This window comes from Botrytis byssoidea (assembly GCF_014898295.1).
Source record: "Botrytis byssoidea strain MUCL 94 chromosome Unknown BBYS_016, whole genome shotgun sequence".
Lineage (NCBI taxonomy): Eukaryota > Fungi > Ascomycota > Leotiomycetes > Helotiales > Sclerotiniaceae > Botrytis > Botrytis byssoidea.
The window spans coordinates 515,747-534,801 of record NW_024065857.1 but is presented as its reverse complement, the minus strand read 5'-3'; the positions used below and the strand labels follow the sequence as shown (position 1 = coordinate 534,801).

The window sequence follows — 19,055 nt, the reverse complement described above, 5'->3', positions numbered from 1 at the left end:
TTCGAGACCGGGTAAATGTAAACGTACTCATGTACTCGCGATGCATTAAGCTCTTTGCATCCATGGAAGAAGATGATCCGATGTTTTCTGAACTAAGATGGAGCGGAGCCAATTGGCCAAGCGGTTGGTAAATCTTACCTTGGGCAAACCCCGCATTGGGGCTTATTACTCCATGGGGTTGAGTAGATGAGCGGGCGTCTATGGTTCGGCAGGGTAAGTGAAGATTACCCCCTGTCCTGCGAAAATGTGGAGAGGATAATTAGGCTAAATACAAATATCACCAGCCTTTTCGCTTCGTGGTGAGCAGCACAAAATTTCCACCAATAGATGGGCGTCTGCATACGCATTGGATTATATCCTCGGATGTGCAGATGCGGATTCGACATGGTTTTCCTTCCTCTGGTTGGGAATTTGGGGTGATAGATGGGGATAGATACTCGTTGTGTGGTGAGGAAATAGGTGTAAATGCGAAGCAGACGAGTAGTTCCAATTATCCATGTTCCAGCACAGAGGTTCGTTTTATCCGGTGCAGTGCACATGCTCCCTAGACGTACCAATTGATAGAATGGCATGACAGGGTCGTCTTGTACTCTTCATATATAGATATAGTACCATGCCACTCCACGTTGTACTTGCCAAGAATTTTATTCTTGAGACTTTTTTTTCTCGTCGTTGTCTTTGAGCTTCACGATTGAGTAGTTCCCAAAGAACAAGGACGACAAGATGGGAAAGATTTTCAATCTCTCGTTGGCGGTATTTGCATCTACCGGGTATGTTTGAGCATTTTGTAGACATGTTGTCTCAAGCGATATGGATGGAGGTTTCTAACCACTTCTCAATAACAGATCGTTTCTTTTTGGTTACGATGCAGGTGTTATGACAGATGTGATAGCCTCTAAAAATTTCCTCACCTTCTTCAACACTACACAAGATTCTTCTATTATCGGTGCCATCAACTCAACCTTCAATGGTGGAGCTGTGTTTGGTGCCCTTCAGGGCGGTCTTACTATGGATCGATATGGACGAAAGATTACTATCTTCATGGGCGCATTGATCTGTCTCGTTGGAGCCATATTACAGACTGCTGCACAAAATCTTGCCATGATTCTCGTGGGTCGTATCTTCACAGGCTGGGCGGTCGGTTTGCTTAGTATGGCTGTACCGGTTTACAATGCTGAGTGTGCGGATCCGAAAATTAGAGGATTGATTGTGGGTTTGAGTCAACAGATGATTGGAGTGGGTTTTATTGTGTATGTTGCTTCTTTCTATGAAACTTTGGAAAGGTTACTGACGTGATACAAGATCAACTTGGGTAGGATATGGCTGTGGTGTTACAAAGGACAGTCCCGTTCAATGGAGAGTACCCCTCGCTGTACAAATGATTCCTTGCCTCATCCTCGCTTCTGGCATTCTCTTCTTTCCCGAGTCGCCTCGCCATCTCATGGAAACCGATCGTGAAGACCAGGCATTGGCTATTCTCAGAAAGTTGCATTTCAACGGTTCGAATGATGAATTCATCGTCAAAGAATTCAACGAGATTAAGGAGACAATCGCGGCAGAAAAGGCAATCACGGTACCAGGATGGAGAATCATGTTTACAGTACCACAATGGAGAACAAGATTGGGTCATGGAGTTGCTGTTCAAGCATTTACTCAGTTCACTGGAATCAGTAAGTTGAAGAGGATACAGGGAGGACTTGATTGCTGACATGAGATAGACGTTATTGGTTACTACCAAAATACTATGTACAAGGCGTTGGGAATTACTGGAAACAAAGCTTTACTCGTCTCTGGAATTTACAACTGCATGGGACCTCTGGGCAGTAAGTCTAATTTACTACCGTCCAAGATAAATACTACAGCAACTAATAACAAAATCCAGATCTCATCTTCATCACTTTCATGATCGACCGAGTCGGACGTCGCAAGCCACTCCTCTGGGGAACTGTCGGCATCACCATCGCCCTTGTCTGCCAATCCATCATCAACAGTCGAATTGATCCGGACAACGCACAGCGCGGCCTCTCCATCGGAGGAGTCTTCTTCATTTTCTGCGTCACAGTTATCTTCTCATTTTCGTGGGGACCCATCTCTTGGGTCTACATGTCCGAAGTCATGCCTATGCAAATCCGTGCTCGTGGCAATGCATTCGCAACTGGTATTGGTAATTGGCTTGTCGCTACATTCTGGGCACAAGTTTCGCCTACAGCTTTGAAGGCGCTGACGTGGAAATTTTATTTCTTGTTTGCTGGTGAGTTGATTTTTTGGGTTTCACTTGTCATTCGTTGAAGCGCGTACTAATAAGATCTATTACAGCATGGAACGTAGTAGTTACTATCCCCATTGTGTTTTTCTTTTTCAAAGAAACTAAACAACTCTCCCTCGAAGAAATCGATCTTCTCTTCGGCGAACGTGCACTCGGTACTCTTCCCGACGATATCTCAAAGGGGATTGAACATAATGGGGCTGTTGAGACGGAGCATCATGAAATGCATGACAAAGGTGCAGATCGGGTTTAGAGATTGAAGTGGAGTGGGAGATTAATATACCTTGGGGAAATAAGCGGGAGATGAAATGGGCAGCGGACGCTATCGTTCTTGGATTTCAAGTATCGGAATTCGGCGCCTGGGATGGTTTTGGTTGAAAGCAGATACCTTGATCATATTCAAATGGAAATTGAAGTGATATATACATGTACTTGATTGTTCCCGAGAAGAAATGTTTCCTACTTATAGTGAAGTGCCTTATAAGCCCCTGAGATGTAAATCTCATATTGATTGCGTGAGTAGCGATTGACCATTGAAACTTCCAGAGGCCTACGAGTACATTTCAGCTAGTAGTAAATTTGTCAAAAGAGACTAGGATGTTACCTCGGTATCAATAATAGGAATGAGCTATATGGACTCGAGAATAATAGCGACCGAACTAACGAATAGATTCAGGAGAGAAGCATATAGCTTTTTCGTGCCTCCCAGCTCTCAGTGTGATTTTCGCTGTAAAACTCTCAATTTACTTTACAGGAAATTGTTTCTTTCATCTAAATTTTGTATCACTAGACAGTTCTTGTGCTTAATGCACACCAGAATAAAATATACAAAGAAGCATTATTTGTTATCCAAGAACAGCCACCCTGCAGAGAAGACAAAGAACACATCTCCCACAAAGCAACATTCATTGACTATCTCCAGTAATACAGAAAACCTATCGATTTGCTATCAAATATTTCGTGTTCGAAAGTTAGTGCATTTGTTACGAATAGCTAGTTGTAAACCGATAGCCTAGTCAATCCTCCAGGACGTAACATTAAATTTAAAGCTAGAAATCTCACACAGCTTTGGGTTAAGATGACTTTACTACTACCCGGCGAAACATGGGACGAGGCAGAGATACGCCTTGGATTCCGACTAGAGCGGGCGCCTCCCAAAATGCACGAGGCATCTTCACAAGAAATGAGTGCTCGTGGGAAGGCATGGTTAGCAACCGAACCACTTTGGTCTGCGGAAAGTCGGATGGGTCCTGAGCCCTCATGGACCGGGGTGAAAATCATGGGCGAAGGCGGGAATGGCACAGCGGGAAAATGGAGATTGACATATCGCCAACCGCCGGAGGGCACTCCAGGAAGAATGCCATTCGAAAGTATAGTTGTGAAACAGCAAGCGGGAGGCTGGGGAGACTTGAGAGATGAATCGGAAATATACGAGCTGCTGCGTCACACAAACTCTCAACATCTGGTGAAGATGTTTCGGAAAATATATGAAGATCGAGGTCTTAACACGGTATATGCGGATAGAGACGGTCCTGTACACAGGATATATCTAGAAGATTGTGAGGCGGGAGACCTCTCCAGTAGGGTTTTTGAGCGCTTCGTGGATAGGTAAGTGTTTGTATCGGTCGATATGATACAAACTGACTTTGTAGATTTGTATTTGATGAAAATGAGATATGGGATACCTTCCATTGTATAGCCCGCGGCTTATACGCTATGCATTGTGGACACGAAGATCTCAAGGAAGACCGATGGGATCGGGATGAGATAGTTCATTTTGATTTCAAAGCTCAAAATGGTGAGTTGAAGCTTCGCAAAGATATTCAAGTTCATACCTATTTACCATTCCCCAGTTTTCATGGGCGCTGGGGTCAGAGATGATGAACATAGAGGAGCTCTTGTAATGAAGGTACGATTCTCAATTTACAGTTGTAAGACTCTCTAGCATTGGTCGTAATCCTAATATGTAGAATAACTAGATTGGTGATTATGGGCATACCGCGGAGGTGCCCCTTGAGCAAGACCTACTTTACAATTTCAAAAAAAGACGCCTTGGAACAGAAAGGTATAAATTACCTGTAAGTCAGCTCTTGGACTTTTGAACACACGGCGTGTTGACTTTTTTTGCGAGGAACAACTTAGAACTCGAGAACGACCGTTGGAAAGACCGTGGATGGATCCAATGGTATGTGTAAAACCAATCATGCTTCCTCACTCCCAACTTCACCTTTCCTGCGCACTAATCCTCAAAAACAGCCTAAATCCATGCGCGACGCAGGCGATGGAAACATCCTCAATAATCTTCGCTATGGAACTCACTCGAACATATGGCAACTCGGACTGATCATATGGCAGATGATGCATACAACTGAATGGTGCCAGGATGGAAACCCATCACTTACATATCGGGCTGAACCCAATATGCAATGGGATGGCGAAAGAGGGCACCGACAGCCTGGCCCCCCGGGAAGATTCACACTTAAACTTTATAAAGTAGCAAATACCTGGCTAGGATTGAATGAAGAAGTAGGTGGAGTGCATACACTTGCTACACAAGACGATATAGATTTCTACAATGGAATGTACGACGCACTCCCATTTGAACCCGAAATAGACCCAGACCAGCCTGAAGAGCAAAAAGCTATGGCTAAGACAAAGAGAAGGATCGAAAATAGAGCCAGGGCAGCAATTCGCAAGGAACGGTTATACAGTGAAACTCTACACAAATTGGTAATGGATTGTCTGATCGTACAAGGCGAAGCTCGAATTCACATCGAAGATTTATACCGAAAAACGCAACAGATGAAGAACATGTATCAAGGATTAGTAGCACCAATGCTTCCAGCTCCCTATTCTCCTGAACCCGACCTCGGAGAGCTTCCCGCCCCATGGAACGACATCACAACTAAGCCAGGAGGAGGCCTCGGCAAGCCTGTGGCTGAAGAAGAAGAAACCTACCCACTCGATCTTTTTGAACTGTTTTATGCGAACGCGGAGCATGAAAAGGTAGAAGATGCCATAAACTGGGCTCGAGAGAATCCTATTATCCACATGTCCGATTATGAGGCTCATCATGCACACGAGCTCATCTTGAGAAACAGACAATCGTTAACCAACTACGTGGCGGAATCAAGGCGTGCCCGGGGCCAACGAATTAAACCACAATACAAAGTGCCTGCTCCTTTTCCAGAAAACTGGAAACATGGAACACCAGAGGATAATCCAAGAGGTGGTCCTCAGGGCAGTCTTTCTCCGCCTAGGGGTTTTGAGCAACAACGTGGTACGCTAAGAATCACGAATCCTGGCGGAGGACCCCCACTTTCTGCAGTAGATGAAGGTGATGAACGGCCAACTCACAATCAAGGCAATCCAGCAGGACCTAGAAGATTCTCTTATGAAGGTGACAGCACGCCAAGTTTATTGAGATTATATGGGTCTACGCCTGAACACATGAAACCAGTGGACCTCGGGAAGACTCCCGAACACATGAGAGGGCCAGCAAGACCAGCCGGTAATGTGGGAGCAGATATCGGAGATCTTGGAGGTTTCGAGAGCGTAAGAATAACGAGCGCATCAGGCGGAGGACAAGAGGGGCACAGGTTTGGAACTCAGTCTTCTATGGAGTCTGTAGATCTCGGAGGAGGAATCGTAATAGGTGGAGCAGGAAGAAGGGCGTCCCGGAAAAAATCTTCCGAAAAAGTCGTTTGGCCCGAGTTTCCCCTTGGCTTACAGGAAGATGTCGACGAACCCTTTCTACTCCGTGTCCTTGCAATCCCTGCACTCAAGGATTCGATTTTAGTTTGCACCGTTATTGAGTTCAGGGGCAACGAGGAAGTTCTAAGAGGCATTATATACTTGCCCGGATTACTGGACAGTACGACGATATATGACATGAAAGAAATGCTGACCGAGAGAGAGACAGGAATTCCGGTAATACACATGAAGTTGATGGGAAATGATCATTTATCGGTTTTTAGAGAATTCGAGGACGATGAGGAGAGAACAGCGATTAGTGGGATTGAGATTTTTGTTTACGATATTAGAGAGGGCTAATGAGAAAGAGGAAGATATTTAGGATTGGGTAGGACGTGAGAGCATAGAACTGTGTTGCCTCTTGATTAAGCTTTGACTGGAGAAAGGGAAAATTCAATTGACACTTTGGGGTAATTGACAAAACGCTGTCAAGATCATGACATCAAATAGTAGTAAATGGCAGACGTATTCCATCTCAATAGCATATCTCTGATTAAGATAACTTATGCAATTCGCTCCTCTTTGAGGCCTCGATGTTCCCACGTGTGGGATGAATGCCTGCTCCCAATCACAATAACTTGTGAAAGAATCCACATTTTCCGCAAAATTAGTAAGCTTGAGATACCCAGATACTTATCTGCGGGCAATTTCTTTGGACCGAACTGTGCGTATCACTTTACTGTCAGCGAGATGGTGTGAGAAATGGTATGTCATTTAGATGTCTCATTTATCCAGTATAATTACAGCCATGATAACGCCATGAAATGTATCCGCCATCTCGAATATTTTTCTATAAAATAGCCAAACATAAGGGCACATTATGATTCTTCCATCCATCCAGACCCAATGCAAAAGTCCCTTCCGTCCCAGTTTCCTTAGATCGTAACACCATTGATTCCATTTGACAAATCCCCATTGACGCTGTTGTCCAACTCAGCTTTCAAACAGTCCTCCGTGATCTTTTCCAAACATCCCGCCGCTGCTGCTACAAATCCCAAATATGATTTACTTGGAGCCAAAACTCGGGAGAGGTATTCCGGATGAAATTGTACACCTACGTACCACGGATGGTCCTTGATCTCAACAATTTCCATTCTCTCACCCTTGTCATCCTTGCCGACGAATTCAAGACCACCATCATGTAATCGGTCAACATACTCTGGGTTGACTTCATATCGATGACGATGACGTTCGTGGACTTCGGTTTTGTCGCCATAAAGCTTACGGAGACGAGACCATTCAGATCCCGGCTGAAATTCTGTAGGGCGTAATCCGAGACGCATGGTTCCACCAAGGTTTACCTTGTCAATCTCTGGCATGTAGATAATAACTTTGTCGGTTGCGTTTGCGTTAAGTTCCACTGAATTAGCAGAAGTGATGCCACAGACATTGCGAGCAAATTCAATAACGGCAATTTGCATACCCAAACAGATTCCCAAATAAGGCGTCTTGTTGGTACGTGCCCACTTTGCAGCTGCAATCATGCCCTCCGTTCCACGATCACCGAATCCTCCAGGAACGAGAATGCCATCTGCAGTGCAGACCTCATGCCACGCCTTGTGAAACTCGGTTGGTTTGGCATCATCCTCGAGGTGCTCAGCTTCAACCCAGATCAATTTGAGCTTCTTTCCACATCGCATCGCTGAGTGTTCGAGTGATTTGATAACACTAAGGTATGAGTCGTGAAGTTTAGTATATTTACCAACAAGAACAATGGAAACATCATCAAATGAACGTTCTTGTTGGCTTGTGAGTGACTTCCACTCGGCCCATGTTCGCTGTCCCTTTTCAACAGCAGCTTTCGCCATGGAGATTTCGTTGAGATTGAGAATTTTGTTCAATGTTGAGATAAGGCCTTGCTGTTCGAGAAGTAAAGGAACGTGGTAAGTAGATTTGACGTTGTGTACACCCACGACTTGTTCGCCTTCAACTTGACAGAACATCGCAATCTTCTCGATGGTACTTTTCTCGAGGGGGACATCGCATCGGCAAGCAATCTAGAACAGTTAGCCCCCAAAATTTCAGGAATTTCAATCGAGGAGTTTACCAAATCTGGGACCAATCCAGCTCTACCAACATCTCTGATGGCTTGTTGAGTTGGCTTTGTCTTCTGCTCGCCTTGAATGACAGGCACCAAAGAGACATGAATTTGCAAGAAATTGCCTTTCCCAGCTCTTCTCTTCAATTGTCTCATAGCCTCAATGAATGGAGCACTCTCAATATCTCCAACGGTACCACCCAACTCAATGATGCAAACATCCGGAGTCTCCTTTGTGTCGTCGACAGGAATTCGCGCGACTCTCTCGATCCAGTCTTGAATTGCATCGGTCAAATGTGGCACGACTTGGACAGTCTTTCCGAGATAATCGCCTCTACGTTCACGCTCGATGACATGCTGATAGACTTTGCCCGTGGTGATGTTGTTTTCGCGAGTGAGAGTGATATTAAGATAGCGCTCGTAGTTTCCAAGATCGAGATCGACTTCTCCTCCGTCATCGAGAACAAAGACCTCTCCATGCCTACACACTCGCCCATTAGCTCAATTCCAGATTTCGTGAATAGGCATGTTAGACGCACTCGAGAGGATTCATGGTTCCGGCATCGACATTCATGTAAGGATCGATTTTAATGGATGTGACGTTCTTTCGAAGTTAGCCTAAACATTCTGCCTGATTTTTTGGTTTATCGGGAACATATCTTCAATCCAATTGTCTTGAGTAACAAGCCGGTGGAAGAGGCTGTTGCGCAACCGCTTCATCAGTATACTACTCATCTTGTATCTTTCACATCTCTTTGTCGTCATTCCTCAAAATTTGGCTACATACCGATAACGCCCTTTCCAATGCCGGAAATGACACCTAAAACCCATGTTAACCCTCAATTTTTCTTGATTCTGAAGCAAAAATTATGATTCAATCAAATACATACCTCCAGATACAAGAACGTACTTCATCTTGACAAACTTGACGAAATTTATGGTACCCTTCCTGGCTTATGCCAGAGGGAAGGAGGAAAGAAAAAGGAAAATCTCAATCAAAAGTTTAAAGTTTTTGGTGGTGGGGTCCCAGAGCCTATCGCACGCTAAGCCTATCCTGGATTAGATCAGCTTGACGGACTCGAAAGTTATTGGCGGGGTCAATGTTTGTGGCTGAGCAATCTCAGCCTGTTCAGCCACAGCCACTTCAGCCTTGTGTGGCACTCAACTTGGTTGGGTTTCCAGGTTGACATTGTTGGTGTATTTTCTTCCATTGGTTAAAGAATTAGAAATTATCTGCACTCATTCACATCTCAGGATACTAGGTAGGTAGGTAGTCAAATAACAAATCAGGTAAAACAATAGTCATACGAAGTTTGGAGGAGGTTTGGAGGTCATAATCATATAATATTGTGGATCATGCGTTCAGAATTGTCTAGATCACATATCAAAGTAGTTTTATAGACAAAGGTGTAGAAATCTGATCTATTCATAAGGAACCCCTATTCTCAAGATTGTTATTGATGCGGAGAGTAGCATGAAATATATAGGGCTATTTCTGGTGAACTCAATCTTTTTTTATCATTACTATTGTAATATGAGAAGAAGGATTCGAAGCTGCCTAGATCTATCCAGATATATAGGTAGCTAGATAAATAGCTAGAGCTAATTGAAGAATAGGAGAAGAAAAAGTAAAGAATCGGAACAAATTTTGATATACCATCTTCGATTGATCTCTGATATTCGATGTTTAACATTTATTTGAATTCAGTGATATATCTTCCACTGCCACCACAATAACAATTTGTAAAATGCAGAACTTGGGGTGAAGTTTGATCATGATATCAAAAGTTTTCACCAAACAGCCAGTACAATTATCAGTACAGCCCAATACCAACGTTGTCGCTCTTGCTCTTGCTCCTCATAAATTCATAAATTCATCCTGTTGTCCAGATCTCTTCACCAAAAGAGTAACCATTTTAAGACGCTAACTCCCGCCTTCAACCGACCAACAATGAATCCAATGCAAAAATCAAAGCTCGTAAGTCGCCCTCACTATCAAAGCAGCCATTCACTAGACTTCTGCTGACTCCTTATCATTATGCTCAGCTAGAACTGGCTTCACGTGCGTCCCTCACTTACATTCCTCCCATCTCATCATCGTCATCTTCGTCGTCCCCTTGGCCAACCATTGCAATTGTTTTCGCGTTTCCCTTCTTGATCTTCAGAATATTTGGATAGCCCTGGCTGACAAGAGATTTCGCCAGATCAGAGCTCGGTCTCATACCCTCAAAGTCTTTGGCATTGTGTACCTTGAAGATATTACTTAACAATGGACTCATGATCCCGTTCCTTTGACCTTTTCCCATTGCAGCTGGGTCAATCAACGTTAATCTGAACTTCAGTTGATAGTCACCCGGAAATCGAACAGACAAATCGGCAAAAGTGAAGAAGAATCGTTCATCGCCATGAGGGTCGAGTGCTTTAAACCCGTTACACACCATCGTGCCTACCATCCTCCTCTGGTTTCTACGGTCACTGCTCCCCTCGATCTTGTCATCTTCGCAATTCGTGTAGGGATTCCATAGTGTGCAATGCACTATTGGCATGAATTGATTCAAGACTTTCTTTCTCTCTTTCGGATCAACGGCCTGACCTGTATCCTTATCGAATACTTCGAGTGTCAGGATTGGCGGCGGATCTATCATTCGACGGTCCTTGTCTCCATATCCACAAGCTCGTGCTGATATTGGCTGTTGCATGACGACCAGTCTACATTCTGGCTGAGGAAGGAGTGGTGGCGGAGCCCTTGGAGTACAATGAGCCTTGATCCATTGACAATGGATACCAAAATAACATACCTTGGAGGGGCAAACGGACCATGGTAATGAGCTGCAACAGATCCTTCCCTAGTCGCGAATGCATCTGACATGGGTGTCGGTGGACATGTCGAGTATGGAGATAGCGGGCTTTGCGAATGCTTGAAAGTACGTTCTAGCTCTCGAGGACTGCATTGTTGCTGATGCAGGTACATTGGTCTGTTCAATGCCACTGGAGACCGTGGTCCTTGTGATGGCGGGCGATATGAACCGTCGAATGTCTGACCCTCCTCAACTTGTTCCGGTGGTAAAGAAGATAGCAATGAAGATATGGGAGGAAGCCTGGGAGGATTGAAGTTTGGCATTTGCGCCCTGTCGTCGCCATTGTCGTGGTAGGGTAGCGGCTCTCGTCCATAGCTGATGCTCCTACCATCAGATGGCTGATGAATTGGTAGTGCGTCGTGATTTGAATGGTACATGTTGTAGGAGATTGTCAAATATATCGTGATATTATAGACGTTCGATTGAGTGTTATCAGGTAGAGGTATCTGCATAGGCTACTAGTAAGTATTTAATACATTAGAGCTTAACAATTGATGATAGATATATGGAAGGATTGCTACCTTTAAGTGTCATTAAAGTCTCGAGATTCGAAATGAGATGATGATAGTAATTGCTCAACCAGAGATGTGATGCTATATAGAAGTGGCCGAGGAGGGCGAAGTACAAGATATTTGTTTGATTGTCCGAAATCTGATTGCGAGTGCATGAATGAGGGTTGGAACCAAATTTGTTATATGTGTAACTTCAAAGTACAATAATGATAGAGAGGAAAAAAGAGCAGCTCTCCATTGATAGTCGCGGGGAAAGCTGGGGGAGATATAGAAACTCCAATGGAGGACAACCCTAGAGTGACAGGAAGCATGGTAATGGCTGGAGGCTTCAAGGAAGCTGTGAAAGTCCCAGGAACCGGGTGAGTGATATTGAGAGTGCGACCTGTGGTATGGAGAGCTTTCTGGTTGGTTAAGACTCCTACTTTGCGGGATAACGTGCGGTATGTTTGGTGGGTGTGTCTTGAATTGCGATGAATGACTGGCGGACGACTTCTATTGCAGCATAATTCAGCAAGCCCGGCTTTCCGTGTTTTTGGGCATGCGGATAAAGTGTCAGGCAAGGGGTTGATTCTTTTTTTGGGTTAAACCTAGCCAGCTAGGTAAATGAACTTGGGCTTTCGCGTTCTTTTCTGGTCTTGTCTTTGACAGGGCTTGAGGGGTACAGCTTTGATGTTTGACGGTTCGAAACATCTCCGGGATTGTAACATTTTAGTTGCATTGGGAAGTGGATGTTGAAGGTGCCGCTAAAGTTCTAGTTCCCGTTCTTCGATCCGTGCACTATGCACTATGCACTATTAGCATTAGAATTGATAATGACATATCTGCACTACTCTACGAGTATAATACTTTAAAAATCCTTTGAAAATGGCAACTCGATTATATCAGAGGAAGGTGCTTCGAGAGAAAGAGATATCGACTGTTTATCCCTATTCCAATCGTCATCATACTTACGACCCTTACTCCACTCCACGTAAAGGCTCGCCGACTTTCATTGGAGTTTTACATGGATTCTCACGGGATGTTTTTACATACTATACTCAATAACAGAAGTTTTGGGGGCTAGTTCATTACAACGAAAAGTTGACCGACTAGCCCAATCAATTCCTTCCGACATATAGCAAAGCTGCAAAGTATATAGAGTACCCTGAGTACCTACATACCAACACAATGCCGGTGATGCACTCACAGACATTGGTGGGTGGCAGTGGTGGGCGGTGGTGTTAAAAAGCTAGGAATTACGATATGATCCATGGCTTAAACCCCCGAGCTGTTCATCCACAATGCATCTAATCATTAACCAATACCCACCTATTCGCTACCATCCGCGACCATTGTTTCTGGTGCTACTCATTTTACTCCTCCCCCTCTTCTCTCATCTCTTTTTGCCACCACACCGCCAGTACATCATCACTCTATCTGTTGCGCAAGGTCGTGCAAGAAAGCCATCTATTCAGAGGAACATTCTTCTAGTTGTCCACTCCCTTGATTCACGTCCATTGAGAGGATGGCAAGCGTAAATGCTGGTGACCTTACTCAAGGCTTGATGGAAAAAGCATCATCTTCACTGTGCATGTACTCTTCCCGCTTCGGAGCTTCAGTGTCACGTTCCACGGAAGAGGGTGACATATACATATTCACTATCAATTGGCCGACTAACATACAGACTCCGAGAGACATGAGAGGTCTTTCAGGGCATATCCTGTCATTGTTGCTTCTTAGTTATCTCATCTCTTCCCAAAGTTATCGTGGATTTCGATCATTCGTTATAGAGACTTGAGCCAAGGTCATAAACTTATCAAAATGATTCAATACAATGTAGATCTGCTGCGCTCGCCGTTCACGCTGCCTCACAGACTCAGTTATTGTAACTTTTGTTGCCTATTACTATGGAGGTATGCATCTATTATGGTGTAATATCTTGATTCCTTTTCTCTCAGCTCATGTTCTACAGAGTCAGTTTAGATTGCTTTAAAAGGAAACTTATGCCGAGGTATTCTATCTTTTAGCAACCCCAGCAACGGATCTTTCCCAAAACCATCGAGCGATCAACGAATTTTGATTTGGTACATAAGGTTATCGAAGCAGGGAATAATCAGGCCATTACTGAACTTAATCAGTAGCATTATTCCTTTTTGAATAAGAAAAAATGGGTGCATAGAAGGTCATTGCCAACAACCAAGGTCTGCAGCGTCCAGATACTAATCACAACATATATCTACCAAGAAGAATGCTGTCTGGTCACTTTCACATGCAGTGTTCAGCATCCCTGAGGCCTAAATGATACACGAAATTGATGAAAATAGAATCTTCATCGGAAGCAGAGCCTGGTCAATTCTGCGCCACGTCCCGCACTCACTCAACAAAATTCTTCAGGCACCATCTGGAACATAATTACCTACACTCATGAACTCCAATTTTTCGAAACTTGCAATGTCAGTATCCTGATAGAATTCTGGTTAGCTAAGGTACTTGCAGCATTATGGTGATTCGGAGGATTAGCTTTAGTATATGTTACCTTACTCGCGATGAACCGAGATAGTTATTTTTCGGTAAGAGAATCCTGTTACATTGCAAAGATGCTGCCACTACTAAGCTAAACAGAGCTCGCAAAACCATTACATCTCCAGAAACATGGTTATTGGCCATGTATCCGACCTGGAGGCCCATATTCTTCCTTTCTTGCTGATCACCAAGATATTTTGTGGATAAGGAAAAATGGTGTTCTCCAGTTTGTTCCTACTCTTTTAGCCTGGTGTCGCAACTGAAACGAACAGGGCCTCCGTGTTTTGAAGGGAATACAGAATTTTTTCAACGGATCAGGACATAACAATGACAGCCGTTGAAATACCCTCCGCCCCCATTCTAAAAGAAACCCTCCGGTTATCTAGGATGAAAAACTTGATTTCCTTTCCACAGATCTCGGTATTACAATTTACCAAAATGCCGTAGCCCCGACGGCTCAAACTGGGTTCGTCCGGTAAAAAACTGGGTAACCGTGATTATCGAAATTCATTGGTCCCTCTCGCCGGGTTGCTGGATTGAATGGCCTTCCTACAGTAATCTCCAAAAAGCTTGATCTGTACGCCGCCGAAGATGAGAACGAATGGCTGGCTGGTTCGTGTGTAACATCGGGACTACCCCGCTCTATTCAATCTTCGTTCCTAAAATCGATCCCCCTATGGACTCTATTGGCCATTTTCAAAGCATTTGGAATTTAGCCTGAAAACTACCAGGAGGGAAGGTTGTTGTATACATTTACGGGACAGATTCGTTACGGTTCGGTTTTCCGGTTTTTGCATATGGTTTCGAGGATTCACAGAAAACACAAGGGTACTTGAGAAACTTCAAATGGGCACGAGCACAAATACAAGGCGATACATCTGTATGCTTGTCACTGCTGGTAATCTTCCAAAGCTTCAAAGATATAGTACCCTATCAATACCTTCCAGGCTGTCATTTGTATCCTAGCCTTTGTCAATTGGCCAAGATGGTTAATAGTCATACCCAGGAAGCTCCTGGGCTTTGGACTTCAAATGCGATAAATGGATATGCCGTGAGGATGGACACAGTGCACACCTATCTTGAGTTACTTTGGCATTGAAGAGCATATCATCTGATCATCGCATCTCTTAATTTCGGAAATACTGGGAGATGAACTCGTTTTCGGGTTACCCTCTTTCACCATCAATGCTTCTATACATGACGTCAGCTGTCAAAAATGAAGGATGTACGTTTGAACTATCAATTTAGACCTTAGCATTGGATACTCATAGTTCCACTTATGCTCTCACGGCTGACCTAGCGGTCCATCTGATCTATAAGCACAGCGTGGGATGAAAGATGGTAAAGTTGACAACGATGAATCTGTAACGCACGACATAGAATATGAATCTCGTGTGACTCTTTAGAAAAAACAAGTTTGGGAATCCCTGCCATGAAGGCTCAATGCAGAATGCGGTGTACCTTCAACCCTCAGACGGAGGAGTCCTGTGGAAACGGTAAACACGTTGACGGATGATACTTTGCAATCGACTCGGAGATTTTTCATTGAGTCTTCTGTCGCCAGCGGAGGAGGTTCTGGACAATTGCACTCCATGAACTTCGCCTCATTTTCGTGCATGATTAATCAATTTAATTTATCTGCTATACGAATTCTCCACTCACCGAATACCCACCTCGTACAAAACACATATCACTGCACAAAGAAGAGCACCAATCCTCTGCAATTTGTTTCCAGTCCCTCGCAGCAGAAACAACTCTTCTCACCACGCCATTCCTCATCTAGCACATACCTGTCAAAAGAACTGTCACTTCCTCATACTCTTTTGTCGAAACTTCCGGAGACGAAAATCACTGCTTGCACTAGACAGAAAACACATTACACATGTCAGGTCTAAAAGCGCCAATTTCATAAGAATGGTGTATTGTGCGCGTGCGGGACGATATAACCTCCGGACGGAGTGAGAGAGTCTTATGGAGCTACGGAGCACAACTAGGAGAGTAATATCCGAGGTTTATAAATGGATATCAAAACATAAAAGCGGATGGGAATTGATACCGCGTAACATAAACCGGGGATTTGCACAATATAAATCTGACGAGCACACAAGAAAAACAAAAACAAAAGTGATGTCAATTAACCATTAAACAGCTACCAGGTTTCAATTTCATAATCCCTATCTATTTGATCCTAGTGCAGGATACTTACCAAACTTCAATAGACCAAAGAATCTCTTTCCGGAACCCCGCATGCCATCCCGTGCCATGACTAACTTACCCATGCAAATCAAGTTTCACAATAGATTCTTGTACTTGTGTTGCCATACGCTTTCCATGGTCCAGGAGCGTGGAATGGCCGAAGTCGGTTGGACGTTTTGGGATCGTCATGCATTGGTTTTAATCTGTAAGACTTACTTGCGATGGTTTCTTGTAATTGAGGGGTCTTGGTCTCTGGGCTGGGGTGTCACATTGGCTGAGTATGGTCGATGTATGTGGACTTGTATTTACAATGTACTGTTCGCCTATATGAGATAGCCTTTTACTGTTCGATTGGATGATTCATGAGTTATTTGCCAAGGCTCATGGGAGTCGAGTGCTAGAATTTGAGATTTATGAATGAGTACTATTTCCTATTGTCGCTTACGTGTTGATGATCTTTGGACGTCGAGGAGTCGATTTCATGCTTTTCCTTGGGGCCTTCAAGTACTAGTATGTATTATTTCATACTCAGAACTCGTGATAGTCAGATCGATTTATTGATTGTGATGGGAATATGTACTTTATCAGAAACTTACGTATATTTCAGTACCAAAATGGCTCACACTTGATATATGAACTCCCTGGCTATTCAAAGCACTTGTTATATTACATAAAACTCAGAATTTGTAGGCTATTAAATATGTATTATGCTCCGGACTAACGGAAAAGTTGATCTCGATTATCATAACAAGCATACATCCTCGACCGTTCTGATTCCGCTACTGACTTCTTCCTGAATTTCGCCACTCATATATCCATGGAGGTAACACTCCCCGATCACTTGATAGCCTTCATTATCCTCCCACTTTCTCAAAATCAGCGGGATACTACATCCGAGAAGAATCCAAACTTGATCGCTTTTCCGTGCTCGACACGAAACCATACCTATGAGTCCTTGGTTGGTGGTCATAAGTCTTCGCGCCATCCATTTGGTGGTATCTCTGAATCGAGAAATGAATCCTTGTTCGTTGGTTGAGATATCCATGAAATCATAATCAGTGGAGAACTCAGACTTCGGAAGTGGTGCCGCTTTGCATATCTGCTCGAGTGAGTGGGAACCGATTCGGAGTGTCCGATTGCGTTCAAACCAATCGAGAAACAGAGGGTATACATCACCTGGTCTTGTCATTGCCGCGAAACAAAATGCTTGGAATTCTAGGTACGAGAATTCTTTGGCTGATATATCCTGACTGAGATATCGGTCTTGCCGGTTCAGCATCAAGCAGCGGAAAATGTGATCCATGTATCTGGATGCCTGTTCAGGGTCCAATTCAGCTTGAGTTAGTAATTCAGCGTTGCTTTGAGCAGCTTGAGATGTTTCATGTGTGCTTGTTGACTCAACGCTCTGGTACACCTCAGCGACTTCGTCGTTCGTCTTATCTTCGTCTGTGTAGACTACCTTGAGGCCGCCAATACCGTCGACAAAATCTACGAAGACTCCTTGACAGGTCAGTATCCGGAGATCGGTGGAGAAATTGTATTTCAGAGGGTCATTGCTCTTTCCAGCCATAAATATATCGTAGTTGGTGCCCTTAGGATACCAGAACATTATAGGACGAAGGTTTCCAACGTGCTTTGCACCACTTTGAGCAGCTATTGCAGGAACCATCCATGGCTGCACATCAGCTCTCCAATCTGGCACCCAAGAGGGGAGTATTGGCTGGCCATGCGAATATTCTAAACAACGGAATCGATCCACGAAGCAGATAATATCCAAACTCTTGTGTTTCTCAAGAAAACTTTTGACCAGATTAGAATAAACCACTTCAAAGCTATCTTGATATCTCGGCGGATCAGCCAAGAATCCATCCGCAGCCAAGCCGAGAACAGAGTAAATTCTATCCCTAGGATCAGAAGCTTTGTAATTTGAGATGTATCCCATCAATCCTATCAATTGTACCGGAGCGCGTCTTTGATACCAATGGAATACACGACGACGTATCCATGGAGCTTCGAATGATTTGTGAGCCAGCAACGTCTCATCAATTCTCCTGCATGAGCCTATCGTACTCATTGCTGTAGTCAATTTCCGTCTATCTATGGCCTCTTGTCCGCACTGAAACACGAATGTTCGTGGAACAAGATACTCTTGAAGTGTCCAAACTCTCGTCCACCAAGGTCTTAATAATAACTTTTCCAATGCAGCCCACTTGCTCCTGTCACTCAACTCACTCCCTAGCTCTTCCTCTTTCGCTCTTCTCTTTCCACCTAATCTTCTTTGGTGAACCAAATCTAGTCTTTTCTTGTGGCTTGCTAACATCTTCAAAAATTGGATTGCTTGCTCGCCCTCGTCGTCTCCCAGACCGAGCCAACCAATAGTCCTTTCTGATTTCTCGTAAATTCTTCTCATCATAGCGACCTGGATATTGCGTTCCACTTCTGCAATTGGTCCCACATTTTGATCAATGCAAATTGAATCAATCCACCACCAACTCTGCTTCCATTTTTCGTCATCGCAGATGATTTCTAAGAGTGGGTGAAGACTGCTCAGGACAGGAAATGGATGCCCGTTGATAAGGATGCTATGTGGAAAGACTTTAGGGCCCCAAACGTAAGACAAGGTTCTAAAGACAGGACGTTCCGGATCGTCAAGGGAAAAAACTTCTAACAAGCCGCTGATTGAACCTTGTTCGTTGCGCTGGAGACGGAGAAGACGAATTGAAGGTTTGGAGGTGTCGAGGGATGTGTAAGAATACTTTGGGAGGACTTCCATCACCGTTGTTCATGAAACATGCAAGATTCAAAACTTTTGATGCGCAATAATATGAAGATAACAGGAGTTATCGTCCGAAAAGCTGAGCAATTGAACCACGCCATGGCTTGAATATTGTCAGGTCAGCTGTCCATTATGATGTGCTTACACCGCCTTT

General features: G+C 44.0%; 5 protein-coding genes across 5 annotated transcripts; 2 read left to right on the top strand and 3 right to left on the bottom strand.

Annotated features, from left to right (window-relative positions):
• Window positions 1-723: 723 nt before the first annotated feature.
• EAE97_007940 (uncharacterized protein) lies at window positions 724-2,519 on the top strand (the record flags this gene model as incomplete). Its single annotated transcript, XM_038878454.1, has 6 exons — window positions 724-770; window positions 846-1,250; window positions 1,303-1,670; window positions 1,719-1,823; window positions 1,883-2,251; window positions 2,317-2,519. The coding sequence occupies 6 exons, from the start codon at window positions 724-726 to the stop codon at window positions 2,517-2,519; spliced, it is 1,497 nt and encodes a 498-aa protein (XP_038730704.1).
• Window positions 2,520-3,344: 825 nt separating this feature from the next.
• Window positions 3,345-6,319, top strand: EAE97_007939 (uncharacterized protein; the record flags this gene model as incomplete). Its single annotated transcript, XM_038878453.1, has 6 exons — window positions 3,345-3,874; window positions 3,919-4,064; window positions 4,120-4,175; window positions 4,246-4,344; window positions 4,398-4,451; window positions 4,523-6,319. The coding sequence occupies 6 exons, from the start codon at window positions 3,345-3,347 to the stop codon at window positions 6,317-6,319; spliced, it is 2,682 nt and encodes an 893-aa protein (XP_038730703.1).
• Window positions 6,320-6,714: 395 nt separating this feature from the next.
• EAE97_007938 (uncharacterized protein) lies at window positions 6,715-8,972 on the bottom strand (the record flags this gene model as incomplete). Its single annotated transcript, XM_038878452.1, has 6 exons — window positions 6,715-8,016; window positions 8,067-8,538; window positions 8,597-8,658; window positions 8,717-8,757; window positions 8,845-8,877; window positions 8,948-8,972. The coding sequence occupies 6 exons, from the start codon at window positions 8,970-8,972 to the stop codon at window positions 6,895-6,897; spliced, it is 1,755 nt and encodes a 584-aa protein (XP_038730702.1). The 3' UTR covers window positions 6,715-6,894.
• Window positions 8,973-9,604: 632 nt separating this feature from the next.
• EAE97_007937 (uncharacterized protein) lies at window positions 9,605-12,095 on the bottom strand. Its single transcript, XM_038878451.1, has 3 exons — window positions 11,437-12,095; window positions 10,856-11,361; window positions 9,605-10,802 (listed from the first exon to the last, which is right to left on the bottom strand). Exons 2-3 carry the CDS (start codon window positions 11,290-11,292, stop codon window positions 10,133-10,135), a joined length of 1,107 nt encoding a protein of 368 aa, XP_038730701.1. The 5' UTR covers window positions 11,293-11,361; window positions 11,437-12,095; the 3' UTR covers window positions 9,605-10,132.
• Window positions 12,096-16,867: 4,772 nt separating this feature from the next.
• On the bottom strand, window positions 16,868-18,898 carry EAE97_007936 (uncharacterized protein; the record flags this gene model as incomplete). Its single annotated transcript, XM_038878450.1, has 1 exon — window positions 16,868-18,898. One exon carries the CDS (start codon window positions 18,896-18,898, stop codon window positions 16,868-16,870), a length of 2,031 nt encoding a protein of 676 aa, XP_038730700.1.
• Between the last annotated feature and the right edge of the window lie 157 nt (window positions 18,899-19,055).